At 35.7% G+C, this 26,846-nt stretch overlaps 1 protein-coding gene across 5 annotated transcripts in view; it reads right to left on the bottom strand.

The window, feature by feature from the left end:
* Window positions 1-7,481: 7,481 nt before the first annotated feature.
* Window positions 7,482-26,846, bottom strand: part of CAPS2 (calcyphosine 2) — a 32,317-nt gene continuing 12,952 nt past the window's right edge. For 4 of the 5 annotated variants that reach the window (XM_013197824.3, XM_013197823.3, XM_013197841.3 and 1 more), the window contains 11 exons: window positions 24,337-24,404; window positions 22,512-22,631; window positions 21,316-21,390; window positions 20,371-20,466; window positions 20,170-20,263; window positions 18,044-18,159; window positions 13,663-13,739; window positions 11,860-12,014; window positions 11,241-11,360; window positions 10,086-10,182; window positions 7,482-8,779 (listed from right to left, as the gene is read on the bottom strand). In XM_013197824.3, the coding sequence (XP_013053278.3) occupies window positions 8,604-8,779; window positions 10,086-10,182; window positions 11,241-11,360; window positions 11,860-12,014; window positions 13,663-13,739; window positions 18,044-18,159; window positions 20,170-20,263; window positions 20,371-20,466; window positions 21,316-21,390; window positions 22,512-22,631; window positions 24,337-24,404 (1,194 nt within the window). In that variant the 3' untranslated portion in view covers window positions 7,482-8,603. The remainder of the gene's footprint in view (window positions 8,780-10,085; window positions 10,183-11,240; window positions 11,361-11,859; window positions 12,015-13,662; window positions 13,740-18,043; window positions 18,160-20,169; window positions 20,264-20,370; window positions 20,467-21,315; window positions 21,391-22,511; window positions 22,632-24,336; window positions 24,405-26,846) is intronic. The other variant, XM_066993149.1, reaches the window with a different exon arrangement.

Genomic DNA, 26,846 nt, shown 5'->3' on the forward strand with positions numbered 1-26,846 from the left:
TATTTTAGTACAGCCTCCACAGGAAGGAAAAGAAAAAAAAATCTATAACATAGTTTGCTGTGAAACATCTGTCATTTTTGTTTCATTGGCAAAGACTGTATGAAGAAATAGCCTATTTGCAGGGATATCCAGAAGGACCATCAAGCAACCTAATAAAGAAACTTAGAGCAATCTTTCGTTTTTAAGTCTGAGTTGAATATAATTTGACTTGAACACACACACCCTGAACACTTTAACATAATTTACAAAAATAAACATACATCTATCATCCAGCACTCACACTTGCTTACCATCTACCAATACAGAACAGCTATTCTGTATTTTTAAAAGAATAGAAACAATTACTAAAATTCTCTAGGAGCAGTTTTGTTTCACTGGAAGTTAGCTTTGAGGGATCTTCTAAAATTAGTTCAAATCTGATATATAAACTGCATATGATGATGATTTATCTGAGGAAGTCAAACAACTCTCCTTCAGATGCCATCAAAATCAGTGGAAACACACCAAAGGACTACCACCATTTTCAGATGAGGCCAGTATTGCTTCACCTGGTTTTTGAGTTCCATCACAGCTCAACTGGAAACCTACCTCATATCATTTTCCTCCTTTCTGTGACTAACAAACTCCATTACTTTCATCAATTTGTAGTAAGAGATCATAGTATATCTGCCCCAACAAGGCAAGTGATCCACTTTGACGAGTTATCTTCCAAAGGTGTGTGCACTGATGATCTTTGAGGCATCCCTGAAGAAATAGCCATTTCATTGACCATTCTGTCACTGTAGAGATTTTGTAACAATAGCTAGCTCATTCTCTACTGTTGATTCAAGAATTAATAATTATGTTTTGCAACGTGTTTTTTTTCTTCTCATTGCAGGTAGTTATAGTTTATCTGTCAGAAGACAACCCCCTAGAGTGCAAGTGGCAGGAGTCTCATGCAGAATCTCACTGGGACTGATTTTAAATAAATAAATAAATTTAATAAACCTTAGCTATGCAGGAAGAAAAGAGGTTTCTTCATAGTGTCTGCAGTCTCATAGAGCAGACACAACCTCAGTGTATGTAAGCTTGATTAATTATGACTGCCTTCATTCAGTTGCAGTCAAGTTTTTCTCTCTGATTTTTTTTCTCCATACCACTTTGCAGACAGGATTGCCCAAATCTGGACTGAGCCGTCTACTGCCATGGAAACAGAACAGTATTCTCAAGAGATAAACACTGCATCTCCTCCTCTAGTGCTTCAGCCATGCTCACAAAAGTTAGAGGTGCCGACAGAGATTTCTGCTGCAACCTGTAAGCTCGGCCATTACCCTACCTGGCAGGGGGGAACCAGTTGGGAAATGCCACATCCATCATGGGCAGCGTCAGCAGCGCTTCCTCCTCAGAGGCAAGGTGCCAGTGAGCCCTGAAGAGCCATGCAGGAGGTCATGCTCGGGCAGAGAAGTCCTGGCAGAAAGAGCCTAGCTAGCTCTCAGTTAGTAGCCCATCCCAGTATGAGGAAGTTGTGAAGCTGCAGGTTTTCTTGGTCTCTGCCTGTCTTTGAAGAAGTTGCCTTACATACTTAAGTGCAGAGCAGATCGGTACATTGACTGTTATACCTGGTTGCCAAAGAACATGCCCCATCCGTGCTAATCTTGCAAGTGTTACAGCAACATTTGATATCCTTGACAGCTTTTCCCAATCTGTTTTGACCTGCAGTGCTCTCTTTGCTCTATACCTTCCTTACAGGAAAAAAGGGATTGACCTGGAGCCACAGGAGGAAGTTGTATGGCCAGGGGCTGCTGCAGACATTGGCATAAAGTGGCTCTCCACACCTGAGTAGGGCAAAACTGTCACAACGAAGTCAACAGGACGCCAGCCCCTTGCCATGAACCTGTCCTGTGCACACGTGGTGTGAGTGGAGCACAGATGAGACATCTCCAAACCAGAGGAAAGGGAGCAGCAGGGGCATCAGCATCCTTGCCTGATGCCCCGAGTACCTCTTGCAGTACAAACCAAGAACAGAGACAGTTGCTGGGCCCTGGACTGATGTGACCTGCCAAAGTACAGGTAGCAGTGCTTTCAAAGGTAGGAATACCTTTGCTGCAGTGCCTTCTTCCCCCCCACCCCACCCCACCCCACCCCCAACCTTTAACACATACAAGCAAAACTGAGCTGAGTGTTATACCCCTCTTGGTTAGTATAATTTCCCTTCAAGGATACAAGGCCCGCTGCAGCATCGGCACTGGCTCCCTGGCAGTCTCCGGCTGAGACCCAAGGTGTCAGGTTTACGACCTGCACCATTTGACTTAGCTTGCAATTTGACAGCCAGCAACACTGGCAAAGAGACAGAAGTCAGTCTGCCATTGCTGTACTGAGGAAAGCTGTTTAGGTATGCAAGACAGCTAATGGCAAGGCATGCATGAGGAAGTCCCTTACTGCCACTTTGTTCCGCTCATGTTCTCGTCTGCTTTCTTCTCCCTCAAGATGGAGGCTGACAAAAACAAACACACACACACAATCAGCATCTTCCCTACTATACTTATTAGTAAATATTTACTATCAAAAATGGAAGAAGTGCTCCCATATCATGTAATAATTCCCCTTTTAAAAGTCAGAAATGTCACATGGAAGAAGATTAAAGTACCCTACTAAATATATATATATATATATATATATATATATATATATAAAAATTCTAAAGATCATCTCTTTGGGAGTTGCCTAAACAAAGAAAATCATCATCATCGTATTTTAAAACCCTAGCTGCCTAGCTATTTAATTTAGAGTTCCTGCTAACCTACGCAGAGAAGATTTGCTCTGACTTTTAAATTATCTTTTCATTGTACAAATTATCATTGGTATTTGTTAAGCAAGAGGCAAGATGAGATGTTTGTGCTTACATTACACTTCAGCTGCTTACATCATTAAGATAATATTCCCTGTCTCCTATCTTTCTCCCTCTCTTTTCCCCTTCTCCCATTTTCCAATACAGATGTTACACTTTCTGAGGCAAGGATTGTATCCCAAAGTAATTGTTTGCATAGTGCCCAGCTCAGCTTGTGGCTCAGTTTGGTTTTAGGGGCTTCAAAGCTACAAAAAAAAAAAAATTAATGAAATAGTAACTGACATACAACCCAGCTCAATAAGCTTCTTGATCAAAAGGAGAAGTATGGTGGAAGCCGAAATACAAAGAGATGCTCTGAGAGCAGAGCTGACATCCTGAGTGTACCTTTAAGCTCCTCCAATGCTGTGACTGAAAGATTGCTAACCCTGCTCCAGAAAGGGCAGCTCTAGTTTAAAAGCTAGGAGAATCAGAAAAAGTGAATATTATGCTGATCTGGGGGGAAAAAAAAAAAAAAAAAAAAAAAAAATTGCCACCAGTTATCAGGCTCATTTACATTTTTTAATAACTCTTTGACTTTGACTTTTAACGTTAATTAATTTTAATGTTAATTTTGAAAATTGCTTAGGATGCTTCCTGTGTCAGCTCCCATCCTACAGCCACCCAGCCCCTTCTCTATGCAAAATGTGTTCAAGAACTCAGACGCACGAAAAAGTCTACAGTCATAGGCTTTCTTAAAGGAAGAGCATCATTGTGCCCTGATTCACCAAAAGCACATTCAGCTTCACAGTACAGAACTGACAGAGCACACTTCCAGATGCATGTCACCAGCCTCCCCTTACATTTTTGTTAATTTATAATGATTTTTGTTTGATGCTTCTCAACATTTCGTATCAGGATATTAAGAATTAGCAATTAAGACAGCCAATTTCCCTATGGTTACCTGAAACTATGCAACAGCAATATCTAGAAGCATATTTCTTAAAAGCACATTACACCCACAAAAAGCAGAATATTATAACTTGGTTTGAACCATGCTGCTGTATAAGACACTTCCAAAATGCTGATTTAAAAAAATTTAAAAAAAAAGAGTGAAATTGTAGCATTGGTTTGACCTCTGCTACTGTTCCTTTTGGTCTTGAAATACTGAAAAAGGAGAAGAATTCAAGAACATCTATTACACGAAAACAACGGCAATACTCACAAATGAAACTCGTGGTTAATCACTAACATCTGCAAGGCAAATACTATTGTCAAAGGAAATGACTTCGGGGGAGTAATTTTACCAGCGTGAGTACAGGATCTAATTCATGCCAAGACAAATCATAGGATCTCAGAATTAGTCATAGGAGTCATTAAACGTTCACTTACTTAACACAGGTTGTAAGAAAAGGGAGTATTGCTTAAGATAGATCACCAAACCTGCTATTTTAGCTCCCCCTGATTTTAACTTGCACATTCCGATAATGGCCTGGGATTTCCCCACGTGAAGTGTAACTCAGGGTAAAACGGGTATCACTCACAGCATTCTGCTTCCAAAGCAAATCCTGTGAGGGCCTTAGCCAAAGCTCAAAATAAGAGCATAAGCAGAATTATCAAAATTGGATTGATTTAAAAAAAAAAAAAAAAAAAAAAGACACCAGAACAGCAAGAGGTATCCTTGGAACAGAGACATTTGGAACCTAAATTAATCCGTTCCTGCTGAGTTTCACTCCCAGCTTACAACTGAAGGGAAGAAGCCCTACACATCCCTGCTGCCTTCCTGGAAGGAGCTCTTTGCAATTCCCTGCTGTTTCATCTACCCCATTGTCCCTAAAAGTGCTACCATTATATGTTCTTTACCTTTTTTTTTTTTTTGTCTTCTCTTTAGTTCATCTCTGTCCAGTTTCTACCCTTTCCATTATACCTGACTGCAGCCAGACCATAGTAAGTGGCTGATATTTTGAAAGATTACAGCAAAGAGCAGCCTTGCCTTGAGATGGTCATTCCTTCTGTTCCAGCCTGGCCAAGGCAAACTGGTAGGTATTTAACTGTCTGGAAGTCATCCCCATCTGACAAGACTTACGAAAGGAACCGAGCAGAAAGGTAGGCAGACAACTGCCCTGCACTGCACATCTCCCAGCCACCAGGTCAGCCCTTCTCCCAGCCCTAGGGAGGCTCTGCCTGCTGGCCTCAGCTGTCCAAGAGGAGAACCTAGACATAAATAAATAAATAAATAAATAAAACACACTCTTTTCCAGGTTCCTTTCTTCTCCCCAAACCAGGGGTGGAGGGGAATGACAGCAAGAGGTCAAAAGACATGAGCCGACAAAAGATTCAAAAATACTAAACCTCTTTCATGAGAATCCAGCTAATCCCATCCAACTATAACATGAGTGAGGAGAAAAAGAGGTCATAAAACATGTACCAGATACTGCAAATTCCAATACAACAGATAGTGTAACAATAAGAAATCTGTAATAAAAAGATGGCTTTTTTTTGTGTCCTGTCTGCCCCACCTCCCGCCCCCCAAAGGGTATTTTTCCTCTAAGATCCCTCTCTAAGCCTCTGCTTCTCCACAGTCACAAAGGTATGTAACAGAAGAGCCACACAACAAAACAACTCCTGGGGTCATCAACTGGCACCTTCTTGCCACATTTCCTTCCTAAGTACTTTGCACGTCAGGTAATATTTTGAAAAGGTTTCTGTAGAAAAAAATCAAACCCGACTCAGCTACTCAAAGACAAGAACATTAACAACATGAGAAGCACGCACAGAACTGTCTCAGTCTCTAAATTCGTTACTATACAGGAGAGGAAGGATAGAGTATAAGGTGCTAGAGTAATATGCAGAAAAAAGTATTTTCTACTATCCTTCTTTTTTCTGCCACAGAAGGATACTTGTCTTGTTTTTCTATGGAATTAACTAGACCAACCCACAAGAAATCAGCTCTAGGCTCTCTCTTTTACACTAGATATAGCATGCTTAAAAACAAACAAAAACTAAACAGCACCTCTCTATGCACACATTATTTATTTTTTCCTGTCCCTTAAGACCCATAAAATTTGAGCAGGTGGCAGTGACTTTTATGGAAGAAAAATGAATTTGTGCATCTGAATCAGTAGCAATACCTCCTCTTGCCACCAAAACCGTCCCAGGTGAGGACGTCAGATGTCATATTTCCATTGTGACAAAGTGAAGCTTTTGAATGTTTGTACCCGTACTTGTGTTTTGCTTCTCAAAAACGTTCTTAAACATTCCAGCTAGTATTGCCAGTGCACGTTCATTTGATGAAGTGGCCATAGACCTCAAAAATGAGGAGTTGCACCACTTCATTCATTTCCACTTGTCTTCTGGGAGTACATTCATTTATCAGGGCAAAATATTGGCAGCATAATGCACTTCTGCTTTCCTCAATTACAGCAAATTGCTCAGACTTCTTAGCATAAGTTTAAATTAGGGCTGTCATGAAGACCCCTAGTTGTATTAAGCATTAACTTTCAGGAAAGAAGCCAGACAGCTTCTGTGACTGAGAAAACCACATCTAAGAACAAGAACACCCCATCTAAGAACACCCACCCTCTAATTCAGAAAACATGAGCAATTCTGAGAAAGGTACCGAATACAGAAAACATCTTGTTTGAACACATTTAAAGGCAGCAAGCTCCAGCAGATACCTCCAGAAAGTTTTAAAGCTACAAAATGTTGATCAAAGGTAAGGCTTCAGGGTTCATTTACAAGCAAATATAAGCAAATCAGAATGCAATTAAACTGAGCATTGAGACCACTGTTACTGAAAAGAGTCTTTTGACAGCTTTTCCAAGTACTCAAACACAGAAATATAGATCACAACAGTTGGTTATTCTCATCTCAACCATACAAGTAGATTTCAAGTATATTCAAACAAACAAACAAAAAATTACTAAAGTATTAGATACTAAGAGAAACAACCCATTGAGGTTTACAGACTTGCATTACTTCCTTACCCAGAGTGTCTGCTATGATGTTTGATTTCCAAAGAGGAACCGTACAGGCTACGATTCCTCAGCATTGTCAGATGCTGCTTTTCAATACTGATAATAAAAAGAATCCCACACCACAGACCCTGGTCTGAATACAGTTTCTGTTTTGCTAGTTTTTCTGCTCACTGCAAGCATGGCGTTCCAGCCTTGGTAGAAGTTTGTGTCAATTCTTTGCCACCATTTTTAGAGAACAAATAACATCAGGCAGATAGAAAGTGACTTTTTAAAAGGAACTTTTGTGAACTCCGTTATAAATTCACCAGAGACATCATAGCTGGTGTTTTGAGGCAGCCACTGATGTATAACTGACCTTGTATTTAACAGAAATTTAATACCTACCAGGTTTTAGAGAATTACCAAAGTATGGGCTTGTATTTTTTAGGTAATTTCTGACCTTTAGAATTTATTGTAGATTACCCTGTTAAGGATCTAACTTCAGATGAAGAAAAAAATGCATTACTACCAAAGTTATGGAAATATCATTCGTGCCTATCATTCACCTAACTTTAGTGATAAGAACAATAAACACCATTTAATTTGCAGCAGGTACGACCTTTGCAGCTTGTGCTGATAAGACGACTCACTAAGGGAGCATCCAGTTGTGATCAGTCTTTCTACTCCGTAGGATAATGTGGAATAACCTTCCTAAAAGCATCACCAGGGAGGATTTCTTTAATTGCATAGGCTTAAAACATGCAGTTCAACATACAGTTAATTTTGAAAGGTATATTGAAACCAAGTGCTATCTACATACATACATATATATATAAAACTAATTAATAATACATTTTTTATTTCCTAACACAATTAACCTTACAGAATTAACAGGATGTATTACATTGAAAAGCATACCTGGCTGAATAGTTGAAGTAGCAAGGAATATTTTAATTCAAAGCTTAATTTTTGTTGAAACAAGGTGTTTTTTTAATATATACTTTTCTGTTTTATACTTTCACAATAGACATAAAACGATGTATATCAATTTGACAAAGGATATCATTGATTAGTTTAAAAAAAGTCACAGCAATAGAAAGTAGAGAAGCCAGATACTTAAATAGAAATTTGTTTTGAAAACAATTTAGCAAAATAGAGAAAAAGAAGGACACTGAAAAATATCTTTGTGCTTATTAAAGCCTTTGGGATTCATCTCTGAAGATCCCTGAACAAGACAAAAAAAAAAAAAGCAGCAGAGATGGCCTGGATACTAGTTTAAAGGTTAATTGGTGTGAAATTCTCTGCATTTTCAGTACTATGGTCTTCCTCCAAATTGAATGGGGATGGCCTGCTCTCTCTCAGGCTGACCACCAGCATAAAAAATGAGAAACAAAGAAAAGAATAAGAAAAAATATGGCATTTTTATAAAAAGAAAACTGAAGAAAAGCTACCACAGATATTTACATCATCATATCTAAACCTTTCCACAATCATAAAACTAAAATTTCTCTTGCACATATTCTCACACATTTTAGTATTTTAAAATAAGAGGGAATTTGAAAATGACACTTTATTCTAATATCAAGTAAATTCTGCTTTCTGGTATGGTGAACAGCCAATGAAAATGCATGAACAACATTTATACTGAAAAAGTGGTTAGCATTGCTCAACAGACTCTGTAAGAAACTTATCTTGTATTATTCTGAAAGCATCTACAATTTTCAGTCCTTGAAATCAATTTAAGACACTAATTATGAAGTAACGCATGTCACAACTAAACTCAGTCCTTGATTAGTTCACTCCTTGTTCAGAAGGTCTTTCTTTTTCATTTGTCTTCTTCCATTCTAAATTCCCCAAGGGTTCCTTAAGATGTTAACAAAATCATCATCATCCATGATTCCAATACTTAATCCTTCATAGTAATCTTCAAACTCAGAATAGGACACTTCATTGGGATTGCTGCAGGACTCTCCTAATGTTTCTAAAAATGATGCTGTAATTTCTTCTTCTGTAGCTTTGCCTGTGAAAGTGTATTTTTTCCCATTAATTACATTTTCAAGACCAATAAATATATGACAGTTAATATATTTTAGGAAAGAAAATCTAAGATTTTGGCTTGCAAATATTTTTCTTGAACAAATTCAATATTTCACAAGAGGCAATGAAGTCATTTGCTCACTTAACATCAGCTGCAGAAATTACCTTCCTTTAATAGCAAACGATAGCATTAAATATCATTGGAAACATGAGGCCAAAGTCGATTTTAATAGATTATAAGATCAGGAAGATTTTTCTTCAAATGACTGCTAAAACTAAATGGCACATTCCTTAATTAAAATTCTGGTAAATCAGAAGTAAACTTGTGATAAATCATGTGTTTAATGTAATATTAGTTCAAAGCTCTAGGAACACATTAAGATGCAAGTTTTCATTCAAAAATGTTCTGGAATTGACATGTGTGTTCTAGCAACTTAATAAAGATTATACTTTAGATGACTTTTATTGCATTGAGGAAAAAAATGGAGAAAATATAGCATTATAGCAATGGAAAAAAAATGGAATGTCCAACATCCTTAATCCACAAAGTATCCTCACGTATATTACTATTAAGGTCACTGGCAATACAGAAAACATCTTTTCTTCTACTGGTAAAACAGAAAGGTTCAGGACACTAAAGAGACTTTCACAGTAACTAGTTTGGTATCTGGAGATACTATTTTAGAAACTGACATACAAAGATTTAAACTCCTATCTTTCCAATGGCAGAGTTTAAACATTTTTGCAAAGCCTGAAAAATAATGAAGATACCAACATTTTCTCTGTAAAGAATGACAATCCATGTCCTAGAAATAAATTAATAATTTATTCAGAAGGAACCCCAAGTGATGAGTACACCTAGTGTCACTTGGAAGCCTTATAGAAGTTGAGGGAAAACAGTAATATGAAAAGGAGAGTATTCTCTTAATTTTAAATTACTGATATCATAGGGGTCAGTGATTTCTTGCACATAAGAGCCGATATATAACTACTTAAATGTAGTCCTACACAGGTAAGGAAAGCAATCTAACCTATATAAGTGAAGTATTTGCAGCATGATAAAAAGCAAGTATTAAAATTGTGTATATAAACTCCATTACTATTTATAGCCAAGTTCCAGATAGACACATCATAGGTAATCAGAGGGAAAAAAGTTCTTGTTAACAGATGAAATGAAAACAGTTTATATTAGTATCAGTTTCTGGGTCTCGTATATCTGCTAACAAGTTCACTACTTTAATTGTAGATTTTTTTTTTTTCATTTTTTGTTGTTAATATTAATTAATTACCTGCCAATACTAGAGGATGTTTCTTTGCACAGTAACATTTTCTGATGTCTACCATAGGAACGCTTCCAGTTTTGTTGAAGTCTAGTTTCATATAAGCCTAAACAAGGGAGAAAAAAAGGCAGAAAAAATTAAAGTCCAAACATACTTAGCTACCTAGCACATATTTTCAGATTTGTTCAATGGATTATTCTGATTCACATATTTTATTTAAGTAAATTGAATCTGCTATCACAGTCACCAGATACCAGTAAAGAATTCAACATTATGAAATTTCACAATTGTTTTATCTTGACAAGTTTCACTTCAAATGTGGTCCCTTCACAAACTCAAAAAAAAAATTGTCTTGTCTCCAAAATTTCTAGCTCATCCTTAGAATCAGCAGTTAAGCTGCTTGCTTTCTGTATCCTCCAATTACTAAGATTCCGGCGTCATTCCAGTGTGCCTCTACAGCACTACTAAGAGCAGCTTCATTTTAATTTCAACAGCTTACTTTAATACACATACCCAATATATAGGGCTGGGAGAGTCAGATCCTCCATTATTAAAAGAACAAAAGCGTGTCCCATTTCTTGATCTTTATGATATCCCGTCACTATGATACTGGCTGGTTTGTAACCAGTGTTTCACACTGGAAACAGTCACAATACATTTCCAATCCCTCTGTCTTTCCAGTTTCTAGATAGACAAATAACAAAATGACATTTCAAATATAAAAAACTCTCACTAATGCAATGCCTCGAATTGGATGTCTCAAAGAAGGCAAGTATTATTGCCTCTATTTTAGACATTGAGAAAAAAATGCACACAGTGCATATGGATAACAAATATAGTGATATGCCAAAATACAGAGAGAGATTTCTGGAAGACAGAGCTTTGGAGTGCCAGATGCTTTCCACACTGGAGAGCACTGTAAGAATAGCATGCATAATCAAACCTAAAATAATAAAGGACTTGATTCTAGGTTGCAGTTCAAAATTAACTAACTCAACAATGGAACAGCATGCAGTCTTCTAATTTACATTTATTTTAACACACTAATCTGACAGTTTAAAAAGTCAATTACCAGATGCAAAATTTAAGTAAAAAATTCAAAACACAATAACTAACTCCAAAGTTAGGCTGCAAAATATCTATACTATCTGCAGTGAAACTTACTTTTCTTACAAATGCTTTCCGATATTCATTCATTTCTCCAACTATGGCATGAATAAATTCTCCATAGTCAACTTTATCACTCTTGCTATCATCAAGAATAAGCCACAAGGATTCAAAGTCCTGTAATTTGAAAATATTTTGCCAAAAAATTTCACTATGTGCTAGAAAAAAACAATTGCTACAGTAGGAAATAACAATACTTTCACAAAGAACAATGTCCCCATCCAAACTGACTCAAATATTTCTCAAAATAACACAAGTCATCATTGGTCACTGATGACCATAATTCACATTATTAACCATTTTGATAGTTGTGTGCTTTTCTTGTAACATAGTATTTAAAAAGAAGAACAATAAGTAAATGGTACCCTATAGAATATCTTCAAAAGGCTGAAAAAGAAAAATGGATTGCACTCGCACTTGCCCCTCTTCATAACACAAAAGGATTGCACACTTATTTTTTTATTTATTCAAGAATGTCACATAGGACTGAATGCAGAAATGCCAATATAACACAAGGAAATAAAGCCATGGAAAAAATACGTATTAAGCTGTAGTAGATTTAAGTAAAGAAATAATTCCATAAATTAAAGTGAAATACTGCCCAAGCTAGACTTACCCCTTCAGGCACTTCCAGATGGAATACTTTCAGAGCTTCTTTAAAGTCTGCCTGAGAGAGAAAACCATTTCTGTTCTTGTCTATATGTCGGAAATACTTTCCTAGGCCTGTTATAACTCGAACTCCTCTTTTACTTAGTGTCTCTCTGAGCATACCTGAGGATTTACGGAAGGAAAGGGCATAACAATTACCTGAAGTTGACCACATGCTATGGAGCTGTTACAAAAGAAAACAAGGCCACAACTGCTTCTGGCACTGCTGCTTAAAAGGCACATCCACACACCTAAGCTCTCATACCTTTAATGACCAGATGTGAGATCACAATGAAACTATCAGTTACTTAACATGTAACAGAAATCACATAAGGCAGCAGCAACATCTAATAAAACATTAAAAAGATCACAGAAGGAAAGAATGTCTGTTGTCCTATATGTGCTCAGATTACGAAACTGCTAACTTCCACTGGAATCAAATACATACGCACTATTATTCAACGCCCAAAGCAATTCAGCAACACTGTACTTTGCTAATACAAACATCCCATTAAGGGACACAGATTCACTCCTTTTCTGTACAGAGATGTTAAATACATGTGGAAACAAGAACAAATATCAGTAGTTCTGCAAAATCGTTCCAAACTAATAGGCAAAGAACTATTTCTACAGTAAAAATGATGGCCTTATCAAAATCTCTGTGCAGCAGTTTCTCTTTAGGGCTGTACGAGTTTCCCAGCATACTCTGCTAACAGAAGTCATCTATTATTACCATATTACATCTTCAAATTACTGGCATCTACTATTAAAAAGCAAAATGGAGGGGAAGAGGATGAGGGACGATTTTTTTTCCAGTAAAGATCAAACTCAGAAGTACATTAAAATACGTCTTGAAGTATATACACTAAGCCTTCTTCCAAGCCACACCAGCAAGCTTTAGATATGGTCAGATAATTGAGAAACACTAGGACAAAAAAAAGAGAGGAAGGAGCACTAGAAGATAAAAAATATCCCTAACGTATTATTGCAACAATCTTTCTAAAAGTAAGTGCTCAAGTAGATTGTAGCGACCAAAGAGTGCCTACTTAAAGCGGGTTTCCTATTAAAAGTTATACTGGAGATTCTACAATACAAACTAAAAACTGTTCAGTTCAACAGTTTTTGTGGACTCAAGTTACACAGCAAGTGCATAAACACCCTTCTATAGTTTTAAACACAAAGCTATGCTCTTGTACAAAAGACTATAGGTAGTAAATTGGCAAAATACAATTACATATTCTAGAATATACTATTAAATTGTACACATATATTTAGTAAGGATAACGTTGAAGAATATGAAAAAACTACTTTTCAATGCATAGAAATAATGGCCAAAGAACTATCTAAAACAGAATTAACTGAATAAATAAGATTGTTTGCATATTTCCCCAGATTTTTTTTTAATTTGATGCCAGTTTAACATAGGATCAGTGTTATGATTTAGCCTTTTTTTTTTTTTTTTTTTTTTTTTTTAAGATTTTGTTGTCATGGAGAGTGATATTTTATTGGTTACATTCACAATTATTCTGTACCGTTTCCATGATCTTTAGCCAGACTGTTTATTTAAAGAAGGAAAGTTAAGAGTAGAAAGTATTCTTATGAACAGTTTATTCCAGTATCAGATTTTAGTAATATTCTGATAAATATCTAACTCTTGGTTAGCTTCATTTATTCGAATAAAATCTTTGAAATGTCACCACTCTTCTTTGAGCTGAGCTGTAAAGACAGAGATACAGAAATTAAAATTAAGTGGGTTCTGGTAGACACAAACCTTGAATCTTCTTGAAAACTCTGCTGTCATTGGTCACTTGCTCAGAACATTCTTGCTTGAATTCCTCAGAGGGAGCTCTAAAATAATAACAATTTAAAGTTGACTGGGGAAAATCATATGTAATATTACTGAATTCAAAATAGCTGTAGTAAAAAAAAATGAACTTTGTATTTAATTCTTATACTGCCCTTATAAGCACTGTGTCCAAGTGCTCAAGTTTGACATGGCGTACAAAAAAGTCCTTGCTGAATAGTTGCAGATATACAGAAACTCTTGTCTGACATTATTCCATTAGCAGCTCCTCTTCCAATTTATAACTCATGCATAATTCCTCCTGCTTGTACAATCTCCAGAAGCATATCTGGACAGTCCTAATCTTCAGCTCAGACCAGTGGAAAAGTTTGTTAAAGCAGCAACACTTAGTAACCAAGAAAATAACATGAAGTAGCTACAAATCTCTCTTTAAAAGAAAAAAAAAATCAAAACTATACAAGTTATATCTTGAATCTTTATTTTCCTAGCAAAATGTCTAAATGATAAGACCAAGATTAGTCAGCAATTTTCCACCTGTTTTATGTCTTGCACTTGTGATTAATGGAACACAAGGGCAAAAAGACTAAAATTGTTATTAACTAATCAGAAAAAGGGCAGAAGAGATTATCTTCCATGATGCAGATCAAGAACAGCATCACTTAAGGAGGCACTGGGGACCAACACAGCAACAAAGGAATACTTCTGCAGAGGAACAGAATTATTTAAAAGATTTCTACTTGACAGTATTCAGGTATTTCACACACTATCACCGAGTTCCTTACAATAAGAACGGGTTCCATATGACTGTATTCATTCAACTGACAGTATATGACAATATATGTCCTGAACCAAGGAAGAATTGCCATGGACATGGTCCATCAAGGACACATGAGAGCAGTAAGAGAGAATTCCAGACCTTGTAACTGCAGTGACCATGCATTCTCCATGCAACCTACAAGCAGCTCCAAAGAGCAATGGCCAGAATTTACTAAACAAAGAGATAATGAAAAATTTGCAACCTAACAGATAGACATTTTTCATAAAATAAATGGACATGGTATTAATAGAAGCTTTGAGGAACCTGAAGAGTTTTCCACTGAAGATTTCAAGGAAGACAAATATGCATGTATGCTAATTATTGTTTAAAAACCTGCTTTCTTTGCTTGGTTCTTGCAGCACTACATAAAGTAATCCATTTAGAGAGGGCTCTAATAAATAAGTCATGGATTTCTAAAAACCCTCCACAGAAATGCTTGGAAAAAAAAAAAAAAGCTAATAAACAGGACACAATAAATGGGAATCACACAAAAAAGAATCTTGTGAGACAGCTCAGAGAAACTTCAAGAGGTAGAAGTTGCTGTATATGCTTATGAAATATCCCATATATTTCCCAACATATATTCTTGAGAAACTTGTGTCCCCCATAGATTTTGAATTTAATTTTAATTACTAGAACAAACTAGTGGTGAGGTGATCACGCAAGAAAAGAATTAACTAAAAGGCTTCTGCACTCTCATGGCTTTATTGCTAGCAATCTGGAGAAACAATGGAGACAAAAGAATAACTCTGTTTAGATCTTCAGATACCTGTTGGAGGGTACTAGACTGTCCAGATCCTGATTACTTTCAACATCTGATAACATCCAAAAAGCACAAGGTACCCAGTGTTAAAAGCATCACTAGCAGGGTAACAAAAGAATGCCAATAGGCCTATTGTATGGCTTCCTATTTGTCCCAGTATTCAGATCAGTCTTCTTAAAAGTACACCAGCAAAGTTCAAATCTCCAGGAAAACATGTTTATGGATATTGATGCATTTTTATTTGAATGTTGAATAGATAAACATACACCCTCAGGGAAAATAAAATCTCTCTCAAATCAAGGAGTCAATTTCTTGAAATATGTCCAGATAATTAAAAAGCAGTAATGACAGATATTGATGATGCAAATGTTAACACCATTCTAAATTACTTTTATATCTTTTTTTATCTATGCTTACACTGCTAACTGTAGGTTATACACATCCAGAAGAAAGAAATGCTTCTAGTTCAGGTATGAGTTATAAATTATGAAGGGAGTCACCTTGTACTGGGACCAAATAGAAGTCTTAACTACCAAGGTTAAATTGCCAGTAAAGCACATAAGTTTTCTGTTGGGAAATGCATAGGCCTTCTCATTTCAAATACAAGCTAACCATTAATAAACACAAGAAAACACCTTATCTTTCCACAATGTGTTGTTTTGCATCTTCTTCTGGAGAAAGCACGATTAGCTACATGTATTTGACATGAAATCTGACTTAATAGTGAGTGAGTTTATAAGGTCATTTGTTTCTATTTTCATTCCTACATGCTAACTATATGTCTGCCAAATGAAAACAATGTAAAGTCACAGTAGTTAAAGAAGTTAACTACTAAGGCAACAAACTATGCCAGGGGTTTAGACCAAAAGCTGGATCAGCGCATCTCAGGTTCCTTCACTAAAAATTATAGTGAAATTCTGTATTTTGTGTTCTCAGAAGGGCTTCCCAGTAATCCAAATAAGTTAGTATAAAGCTTGATAGAAAAAAATACTGTGGAAGAACCTACTGGAAGATTAAAAAAAAAAATTAAATGTGCTATAGTTTTTTTAATCTTTTAATCAGAGTAGGAAGACAGATGTAAAAACTACTGCCAACTTGAAACTGCGTGTTCACCAGTGCCTTGCCATGAAGGACTACTCCTTATTTCGGAGACCGAAGACTTACCTCTCTGCTATTAAGAATTTTCATCTCCAGTTTGGGTACTTCCCATTATGAAGTCCCTATGAGCCTGTCCATATCAAACTACCTAAACTGTGAAGTCAACCACCTACAGAGGACAACATATTCTCACTAGAACAAGGGTAAAGCACAAAAGATAGCTTGTGACAGAAGGGCATAGCTCCTCCTGAAAATCTGCAACAGACCTTTTTGACTCTACGCTCCTGAGTGGGATTCCCTGCTAGTACATTAATTGGGATAAAAGGACTCAGATCATGAGTTTTCCACCAGAGAAGACCGAGTTACGGTTCAATAACAGCCCCACCCAGACACAGCGTTCAGAAGAATGAGACAGACTTCAATTTACTACCTGAAAAAAAACCCACACCTCAGCTTGAGAGAGCATAAAAAAGAAATAGCAGAAAATAAGCAGCAGAAAATATGAATTTAAAACCCAATGAACAGGTCTTCATTCTCAAGCTTTCAGAAATAATACTGGATCACCTCCAAATTCCGCAGGTAGAAAATTATCAACAAATGAAAAAAAAAAAAAAAGATATTTACCAAAACAATATGCTTCTGAGATGTAAAATGTCCTACGCAAGCCAACCAATATTAAACTATATTATTTCATGAAAACCCTGCAGACAGGGAACAATTAGAAGTAAGCATCATACAGCTCTATGTTTCTACAACCAATTAAATTTGAATTTACAATTTTATGGACTGTTAGCTCACTAGGGCCTCTTTGCAGAGCTTTCAGTGTAAAGGGACCTTAAAGTGAATATTACTGTAACTGAGAACAAGCTTCATGTATCTCAACACTTGCAGAAAAAAAAATAATGGTTAGTTAAGTTGTTCTGATGAAAGTAGTTTTTAGATAGTAAATATATTTGAGGCTCTGTTACTGTTGTTCCTAGTCAAGAAGAGATTGTAGTATCTGATGTACAAGGAGAGGCTGTGAGAACTGGGGATGTTCAGCCTGTAGAAGAGAATGCTCAGGGTGATCTTACCGATGTGTATCAATACCTGACTGGAGGGAATACAGCAAGTGGATGAGAAAACAAATGTGTTGAGAAATTAGATGCCCTAATGCCTGCAGTCTTCAATGTGTAGCAGTATCTCAAAGACTGAAGAAGGAAGGCATATAAAAAGGAAGTAAAGAAGATGGGAGAAAAAAAAAAAGAAACCATCAATCCCTCCCCTGCCTGTGTTCAAACACTTGCATTGGCATAACTGATATAAGCATTTAATATAAGCTTCACAAAAGATTCAATGGTAATGTTGATCACAAAAAAATGATTTTTGCCCTGAACATAGTACATTAGTTCATCACATCAGAAAAGTTTCAGAGTATGATTTGAGTTAAAAAGACTTCAAAGAAAGCAAGTAAGATAGCTTCATATTTAATTAATTCTTTTTTTCAAATTACTCCTTATCATTCTAGGAAGTTATTGAATTATAGAACATCCACTCACATCTATTACTAATTTCTCCTAACAGCCTAAATACAGATTTTTTTTAACAGGATAAATAACATGTTAGAAGCTCTTATAGAAAAGTATTTTTTGCTTAAGGAAGACTAATTTGAAAAAGTTAGCTACACTTACTTGAGAAAATCCATAGCTGTTTCATCAATACTTATCACACGAAGGGTGAGGACTGGGTTCTGCTTGACACTTTCTGGAAGATTATGATCAACACTTCGGAAAGTTAGGTTAGCTCCCTGTTGGCAAAACATAGAATGGTTTACAAACAGGTCACATAGTTTGTAGAATATGTTCTGCAAGACTTTCAGAAGTATGATCATTAAAGTCTTGCTATGAAATGATGGAAAAAGTGTAACTAAGGTCAGTTAACCTTCTTAACAGAGCTTTTCTAATACTAAATAAAAACAAACAGACTTCGAAATGAAACTTTATCTTCTACATGGAGGCTTGTCTAGTAAGAGCATCTGCTCTACCCTAATTCACAATTGAGTAATGTGATACTATAGATTGTTGTTCTCTCAGCCAGGCTCTACTTTTGTATTTTTCTTATCTTATGGAATCCAAAACTCACTGGACCACAGAACAGATGGTCACAGAAGGTGCCACAATGATTCTCTGGGAGCCAAGTTTTCGGACTAGAAGAAACCCTCCACAGTTACACTCAATAACCTACAATCATACTTAAGATAAAAAAACAACCAAAAGGTAGACATCCCAAAGTTCAAATAATCCTTGCAATGCTTAAATATGTAGTTATTCTTTGAAATTACTGTATTTCAGTAACAAATATTGAATAAAAACACACTAATACTAGTAAAAAGTTCTGTTCAATACTGTCCCTTCTGAGTATTAAAATTCCTCTTCCCTCCAAGTTGGGGACAAGGGATATAGCTTCTTTAACTTCAGAAAATATGTGAGGTATCTGGTTTGTGAGAAGGAGAGGGAAGAAAAGAACAGAAGTAAACTAGAAACAAAGAACAGTGACAAGAATCAAAAAAGCAGTAGCTCTAACTATAATATCCATGCAGGCTTGGATTATAAAGATTCCAACACCCATAAAGTAGGAAGATACTGCTGCTGTGCAACTGTGTCAACCACTTGGACTTTGTGAGAGATTTGTGTAGCTTAATGTCATCCGAGAAACTGAGCTTGAAGATATGGAGATTCACAAATATGACATCATTCCAAAGAGATAATGAACTTGGGGACAGTACATTTTGTGGATGTCTTTAAGACACACCTTTGTTTAAAACACATTCCCATAATTCCATTTGCGGGTTGCAAAGACACAAATGACAACCAAAAAAAATCTAAAAAAAAAAAGTTAGCTTCAATCTCCGTACCATAAAAAGTCATCTATTTCATCTTGGAAACTCCTATATGGTAGCTACATGTAAACTGCTAGGATTACTCAAGTGATTAGACAAAATACTAAAAGCTGATGTTGTTGCCTTTATTTACAATACTTCATTCAAATGCATTGTTTGCTCCAAACTTAAGATTTACAGGAGGATGCAGCAAAACCATCCTGTATTTCAAAATTTATGAATATTTATGAAAATGCTTGTATTTAAAAACAATGAACGCTTCTCCAAGTACAGATGTACAGCAGCACAGAAGACACAATATGGTCCATAGTCAATGATCAGATTATCTGGTGTATCAAGTCTACCATAGTTTCAAATGCTCAGTTAAGTAGAAACTTGACTATACATGCTATTTATTCAAATGATGTTTCAAACAATCACCTTTTTAAAGAAAAGAAGCAAACAAACAAACAAAAAAAAACTGTAACAAAAACTCTCTCCATAAAGCTGGTGGTAAATATTTTCAAACTTTAAGTTAAAACCAATTCCCTCGTGCTTAAAAAATATTCAGTCAATGCCTTCATCGAAACATCTGCAAACCTCACAAAGATCATTAATTTGTTAACAAGTAAGTACTTAAGTCTTCTACTTCAAGACTCTCCGTCCCAAATAGTTCATTTTATCTACAAAAAGGTCTACATTGTCTGCAGTCTTGTGCCCTCTAGTGGAAAATCTACAAACTGAAGCCAAAAGTGGAATCCCTAAATCATGGGACGGCAAAGTAATCCAGACTCCTGAAAAACCCTTAATTTGACAACATTACTGAAGGGAAGACCAAATGTCTTCCCCTGAATGCTAGATAACAATTTTCAGTTCGAATATCTAAATATTATTTTCAAATCACCAATAAAACTACCTTGCATTCAATAGAATACTTACAATATAGAAGTCACTAAGATCATAAGCTTTTCCCTTCTTTTGTCCTCTCTGATGTTGATAAATTCCCCTCTGAATGAAAGGCAAGGCATTTGTTCTGTGAAATAATTCAAAACTAATCTTAAAACAATTACACTTATTTATGTTTGATAGGTACAGTGAAAGATGTTTTGTGTTTTTTTTTTTTAAAGTAACTTAACCTACCTATTTTTTCCAAACTGTCGGAATTCATACACAGTAAGGGATCGGTCATATGCAAAAAAGAATCCAATCAACTCTCTACAAGCATCGCGACCATTTCTAAAAGGAAAATTGAAAAGCACCTTTATATTTTTGCATCTATACAAACCTAATTTAACCCAAACACAAATAACACTTCTATTTTGAAATACACATTTTATATCCAATCTTGCATATTGCACAATCTTTTTCTTTGAAAGAGCCATCTACTTGCACTAAACCACTGTGGAATCCATCTTCTGGATTTGGAAACACATCTTAATGCAATATTCTGTTCTCCATAACATTAAGAACGTCTTTCAAAGCTTCATGTTTTAGAATGCCAATATAATTTTCATTCGTTAAAGGATGACGTAAACCTGGACTACTGCATTCATTATGGTAGATGAAGCTATGGGGCTGAATCCTTGACTATGTCTATACAGCTCACTGCTTCAGAGCTGAAGAATATGTTTATGTCACCACTACTCAATTCAGAACAAAGATGCCCTCAGCCTGTAAGCTTAGTATGTAAGGAGCTACAAAAAAGACATAAAGCCATCCTTTCCTTCCACAATGGTTGCCACATACTAAGAAAAGGCTAAAAGAAGTTACAATTAAGTGACATGCTATGGTTAAGAGCACTCTTTTACATCCCTGTGCCAACTGTCCTGCACAAAGCTATGACTGACATGATGGTAACATAACATTATTTATGCATCTTAATGCTGTACAACGGGACAGTAAAGACACTGTATCAGCCATGTCAGGTGTATTATATGCGCAGGTCTACCTACCTACATAGTATATACTTTTTTCTATATATGTAACAGAGAAGGAAAAGTTCAGTGCAATTAAATATTTCAACAAGGTAACAACCATCATTCATAAATTCACAGAATTGAAAAGCTTTACAAAATGTGTGATTACCTTGATATAATCCTACTATCAAAGCGTAGTTTGTTAGAGAGAACGCTTTCAGTCAATCCTGATTTGGTCCTTATTCTGAGAAAATAATGCAGCAAATTAATGATATCTATATGCTCACAGAGCAGTGGTGTATATGAAAATAACCATTTCAAAACAGCAAAAAAAAATGTAAAATACGGTATCCTTGGCAACTGGCTGAGGAGATGATTCTTGTGGTTGAATTAGAAAGCAACTCAGAGTTGCAATGTGGAAAGCACTCCGTAATTACATCATATGAGATTACATCTACAGAAAGCATAGACATGAATGGGATATTTTGTTTATATGCACTTATGTCAAGAATTAAATGTCTGCCAATCATTATGCTTCCACCACTGAATCAATTTTCTTGCAAAATGCCCATGTGGGGGCTTCCTTCCCCACTTAGATACTTTATATTGACTATAACTAGTTCCCAAAACAGAGATTTGTTCATGTGATGAGTGTAACAGATTGAGACTGAGAGATTGTTCTTGACACAGGTTTTGTTGCTTTTTTTCTTTTAATTAAAAAGAAGACATTTGTTGAAAAAGACTTCAGAAGATGATGTTAAAATGTACAAAGAGATATTTGCCTGCATGTTGAGAAGGATTAACATAATAAAAACAGGAACTGCAGATTCATGTTGTTTTCAGCATGCATTGATGAAAATCAAAATATTTTCTCATTTTTTCTTAAGCTGTTGGAGTTACTGTTTTAATGCTCACAGTACAGAAATTACATTTAAATGCCAATTTTTCAGCAGAAATCAAAACATGAAGGAAAAGTATGATTATATTGTTAAGATCTACAATAGCATTTATGGATGCATATTTATGCAATTATAAACACCTCGGGATGGGAATCTCTAAAAGGATACAACAGCATTGCAAGGATTCAACCAACTCAAAGTCTGACAAAACCCTGTGATGAACAGTATCAGTATGAGCTTAAAATGGTTCTTCCATGTTTTATAACTTCTGTGAATCATTATACACAAAGAATCCCCAAATAGGTCCCACGAGGCAATTATACAAATGGGGGAGGCAAACAATAAGACCTCAGTTGAAGTTTTTTGTTCCAAGTAGGAATAAAACACCTGGAAAGACAAAGAGGGAGTACAGAGCCCAAAATAACAAAAAAATATTTCTAAAGAATGACCACTAGAGAAAACTTACTTTGTTTCATGCAGTGTTCTTTTTCTAAAACGCATGGGTGTGTTCCCAAGTCCCAGCTTCCCATGAGCTTCCTTGGAAACATCAGCACGTGTGGATTGTTCTGGGTCACTTATAACAGCTCTGACCAAAAAGAGCAGGAAGAAGCTCTCTGACTGACACTAAGTTTAAATTTTAGTTCTTACATATTCTTACCCAAGGAAGAAAAACAAACAAAATAAATAAAAATGCCATGTGAATAATTCAACAATAACACGTTGAAGTTAGCCATTACACCTGCATAAATTTGAGGGAGGGTTTCTTGTTTATTTGGTTGGTGGTTGTTCTTTTAGGTTTTGTATGATTTTTTTTTGTATGTTTTATGTAAGAGAAGACCCCTTAAAAAATACATGTTATTGAAATGATTAATAATCAGAAGGAAAAAACAATTTTGCATAGCTGATGTGAATTTATAAATTTTCTCTCTGATCTATGCAGAACCAACTTTGCACACATCAGTTATAATTTAACTGCAAGATTGGCTCTATTAAAACAATCAAAAAAACCCTTTGTGTTTCCTGTAATAGATTTTCCACGTGACAGTTTTGAACTAATCTTCCCCGATTAACATCCTGCTCTCTGATACCAATTTGTTTGGCAGTACTGGCACAGTTATATTTGGAAAATAAACAGAGAGATTTTTTCAATTAGAAGTTCATCCTGATGCAGCTGCAGCACTACTGGATATTGTTTTGACTTTGTCAACAGAATGGTTCAGAGCAGGAGATGCATAGATACGTGCAAAAATAAGGAGAAGCAGCTGAAGAAGGTTAAGAATAGAATGAACATCAATGATCCAAGACGCATAAAACTAATCCAACACCAGCAGCACTGAAACACTTCAACACAACTAGCATCTTTTTAACACAATCTCTGTAATCATCTGCTCTAACTACATCATTGTAAAGATTTGATATGGGACAAGCATTTCTTAGTTGTTTGCTTTGCACTTAAAGATACAGCTGGCTTTCTGGGCTGCAAGCACACATTGCTGCCTCATGTCGAGCTTCTGATCAACCAACACCCCCAGGTCCTTCTCCTCAGGGCTGCTCTCAGTTCATTCTCTGCCCAGCCTGTATTTGTGCTTGGGATTGCCCTGACCCAGATGCAGGACCTTGCACTTGACTTTGTTCAGAACAAGTTTATGGGAACAATAATAAGAAAAATAATTTTAATATACTCAACTTTACTTATTTGTTACTTTATTTTTCCTCCTTAACCTATGATGGGATCTTTCTACATAGATTCAATGCTTTCTTGGAGCTAAAGGGATAGCAATGAAGTTAGGAGAGCTTTCCTGTACAACCTAGATCAATTTGATTAATCTGCTCCTTTTTTTTCCTTCCTGATTAACATTGATATAATACTCCTTTACTTCAGAGAGATGTTGTGTCAATATTAATAATGGAATATTAATAAAGGTGACAGTCTTAGAACAGAAAATAAATACTAAAGACTTGTAATTTGTAACAACAGGTATCCATATATTTTGCAGATGTAAAAGAAGGTTATTTCTGAGTACTGTTACTGTAAAACCCATAAATTAGATTCAGATATAAAAATCAACACTTCTTCTCAAAGAAAAATGAACTTAAACATAGCACATGAAAGTGACTTTAAATTAAAAAGGTTTTTCATTTAAAGGGATTTTAGAAATAGCACTATGTAAGACTACATAAGAGTTGCAATGAGGTCATCAAAACATCTTCCTAGCAAGAGAAGTCAAACACTCACTGACCTAAATTCTTCTGTAGGGAACACTGTAGTTTTACACTGTAAATTCACTTACCTGGATAACTGATCCACCATCACTTGTTCTACCACAGCTTGTTTTCTCCGCTCTGCAGCAACATCCTCCTGTAAAGAAAAACTGACTGAGAGAAAATGAAATTAAACAAGCACATCAAATACTAAAAGAGCTCTTAGGACAGTGGACAGAGATCACCATCTTACAAATGTCACAATTAATTTGGAATTTTCACGGGTTTTCTTCATCTTTTCAATTAGAGTCCTATTTGCATGACAAATAATATTCTCTGCTACACACTCAACTTGTCTATGCATATTAGATGTCAATAAATATGAGATTTCTAGTATTTCTGCTGACAGACAGCTTTCCTTATCTATTGTTTCCAATAAATTTTCTAAGTACATTAGAGCCTGAGGAAACTCACACTATTCCAAGTACCATGGTTGACACAGATTCCCATTGAAAGAATGCGACTCCAGCAATAGCTAGTCAAGAAAATGTTAGTCTCTGCTCCCAATTTCTATTTTCTGCATGCCAGAATAATGTTCTACTGAAACAGACCAACCTGAAAAACCTTTCCTTATAAACGAGAAATCATTGTGAGGGGGCAGGAGATTTAACAGGATCTTACTGGCATTTTTACTTTAGAGTAACAGCCAACCATAACCTTGTGCCGTTCACCGTAAAGTGCTTGGTTGTTGATCATCATTGGTTTCATAGAAAGAAAACCCAAGGCACAAGAGGATGCCCAAGGTCAGAACAGAGGCCAATGGCAACAGTTATGCCCCACCATCTCACTTCATCTTCCAAATCTCCAAACTTTTTCACTGCACTTACATTTGCTTTTTCTCCCCCCAGATTTATTTTTATTTATGAGAAAATAGAGATTATTGTTTCTGAGGGGTTTAGACCTCTTTGATGACTTGTTAGCTATTCTGAATCTGAAGAATTACGATATTTTTATGATTTATTATTTTTTTTCCCCCACATAGATTATCATGCACCAACCAAATTCTAGATACATCAAGTCTTCCCATGGCTGAAGAAGAATTAAAAGTTAGTTCCCAAACAGAAGGTAACTAATGGATAAACCAAAAATCCCCAGAGGCGCTATGGATATTGTTCACAAATCTTCAGGTAAATACTGATTAGCACTAGCCAGAAACAAAACAAAACAGAAGAATGAAAAATTTAACACCAGACCAACTGGTGTTTATACTGAAGTGATTTTAAGCCTTAAAAGACTTCTAAATTATAGCAGATTGGGGACTTTTTATTTTGCTTTCATATTTCATTTTGCATCTATCAGATCTACTGGTACTTTATTCCAAATTACTGAATCTTTGATGTTAAGAAGCATTATGTAAAGGTGCATTATGTACACAGTGACAGTACACAGCAGTGTTTGTTAAAACTCAACGTATTCCAAAGATCAATCTTATAGATCCAAAACAGCCACATGATAAAAATTGATTTTGAAAATTCAACTTTACACTTTGTATTTCAGTTGAATACTAGAAGGTCACTAAAAGTACTCTCAGAAGAAAATCTTCCATTCACCTCTTAGACAAAAACTCTACTATGAATTTACAAAACTGCCGAGGTAGACATTGAGCTTACAGCAGCTCTCAGTTGTTAATAAGATGCAACTCTTTTGTCCACAAAAGAATTATTTACAGAAAACAAGCCTTCTTCCAAAAAAAAATATTTTTATCATATATAGTGTTCTTTGGCAATCATACATTTACTGTAATCCAACTTGGATAAGGTAATTCTCAACCCAAGCTAGAGAAAATTTAAAAGAAAATCTATTTTAACATTAGAGGTTTTAGCAGTGATTACAGTAAAAGGAAATGTTAAAAATATTGTCATCTTAAGCAAATTTTTAAAGCACTTTAAAAACAAATGCATATAACTGAGACAACATATATCCAATTGCATTATTATATAAGCAGTAGTTACTTCTGATTTTTCCATTATTCCTACTTCTGTCAGAATCTTGAACCTGAGAGAACCCTAGAGAGGCTCCTAGAAAGACAGAGAGTGCCTGTGCAACCACGAGCGCAATCAGTAACAGAAGGAGTTCCAAAGGTCCCTGTGACACTTTGCTGAGACACCTGCTGGCTTCCTTTTAAAACATGCCAGCTGCAGTGTACCTGTCATTTGTGGTCTGGCACTGCTCCTTTTCTCAGTATTTTCAGGTTATTTGATTTAGCATTAAGTAGTTACTCTAATGATACTTCAAAAGAGTTTTCCCCACTAGCTTCACCCTACAATACGGATTTTTAAAATAATTCTAAAAATAACAAACAGGAAGTTCTTCATAAGATTACTTTTTGAAAAGATGTTCTGATCGTGAAAATGATTAGTAACCTCAATAGTGCAACATTCACTATTATTAAGCAAATAATTAGACTTCATATGAGACGAGACACACTTTAACTAGACTAGAAATCAAATAGATGTTTGCAAGGTGAACTTCAGTGCATAATGATGAGCAAACAAAATAAATGAGAAATTATTTACTTTTATAGTCTCATAAAATTTGT

This window comes from Anser cygnoides, chromosome 1, assembly GCF_040182565.1.
Source record: "Anser cygnoides isolate HZ-2024a breed goose chromosome 1, Taihu_goose_T2T_genome, whole genome shotgun sequence".
Taxonomy (NCBI): domain Eukaryota; kingdom Metazoa; phylum Chordata; class Aves; order Anseriformes; family Anatidae; genus Anser; species Anser cygnoides.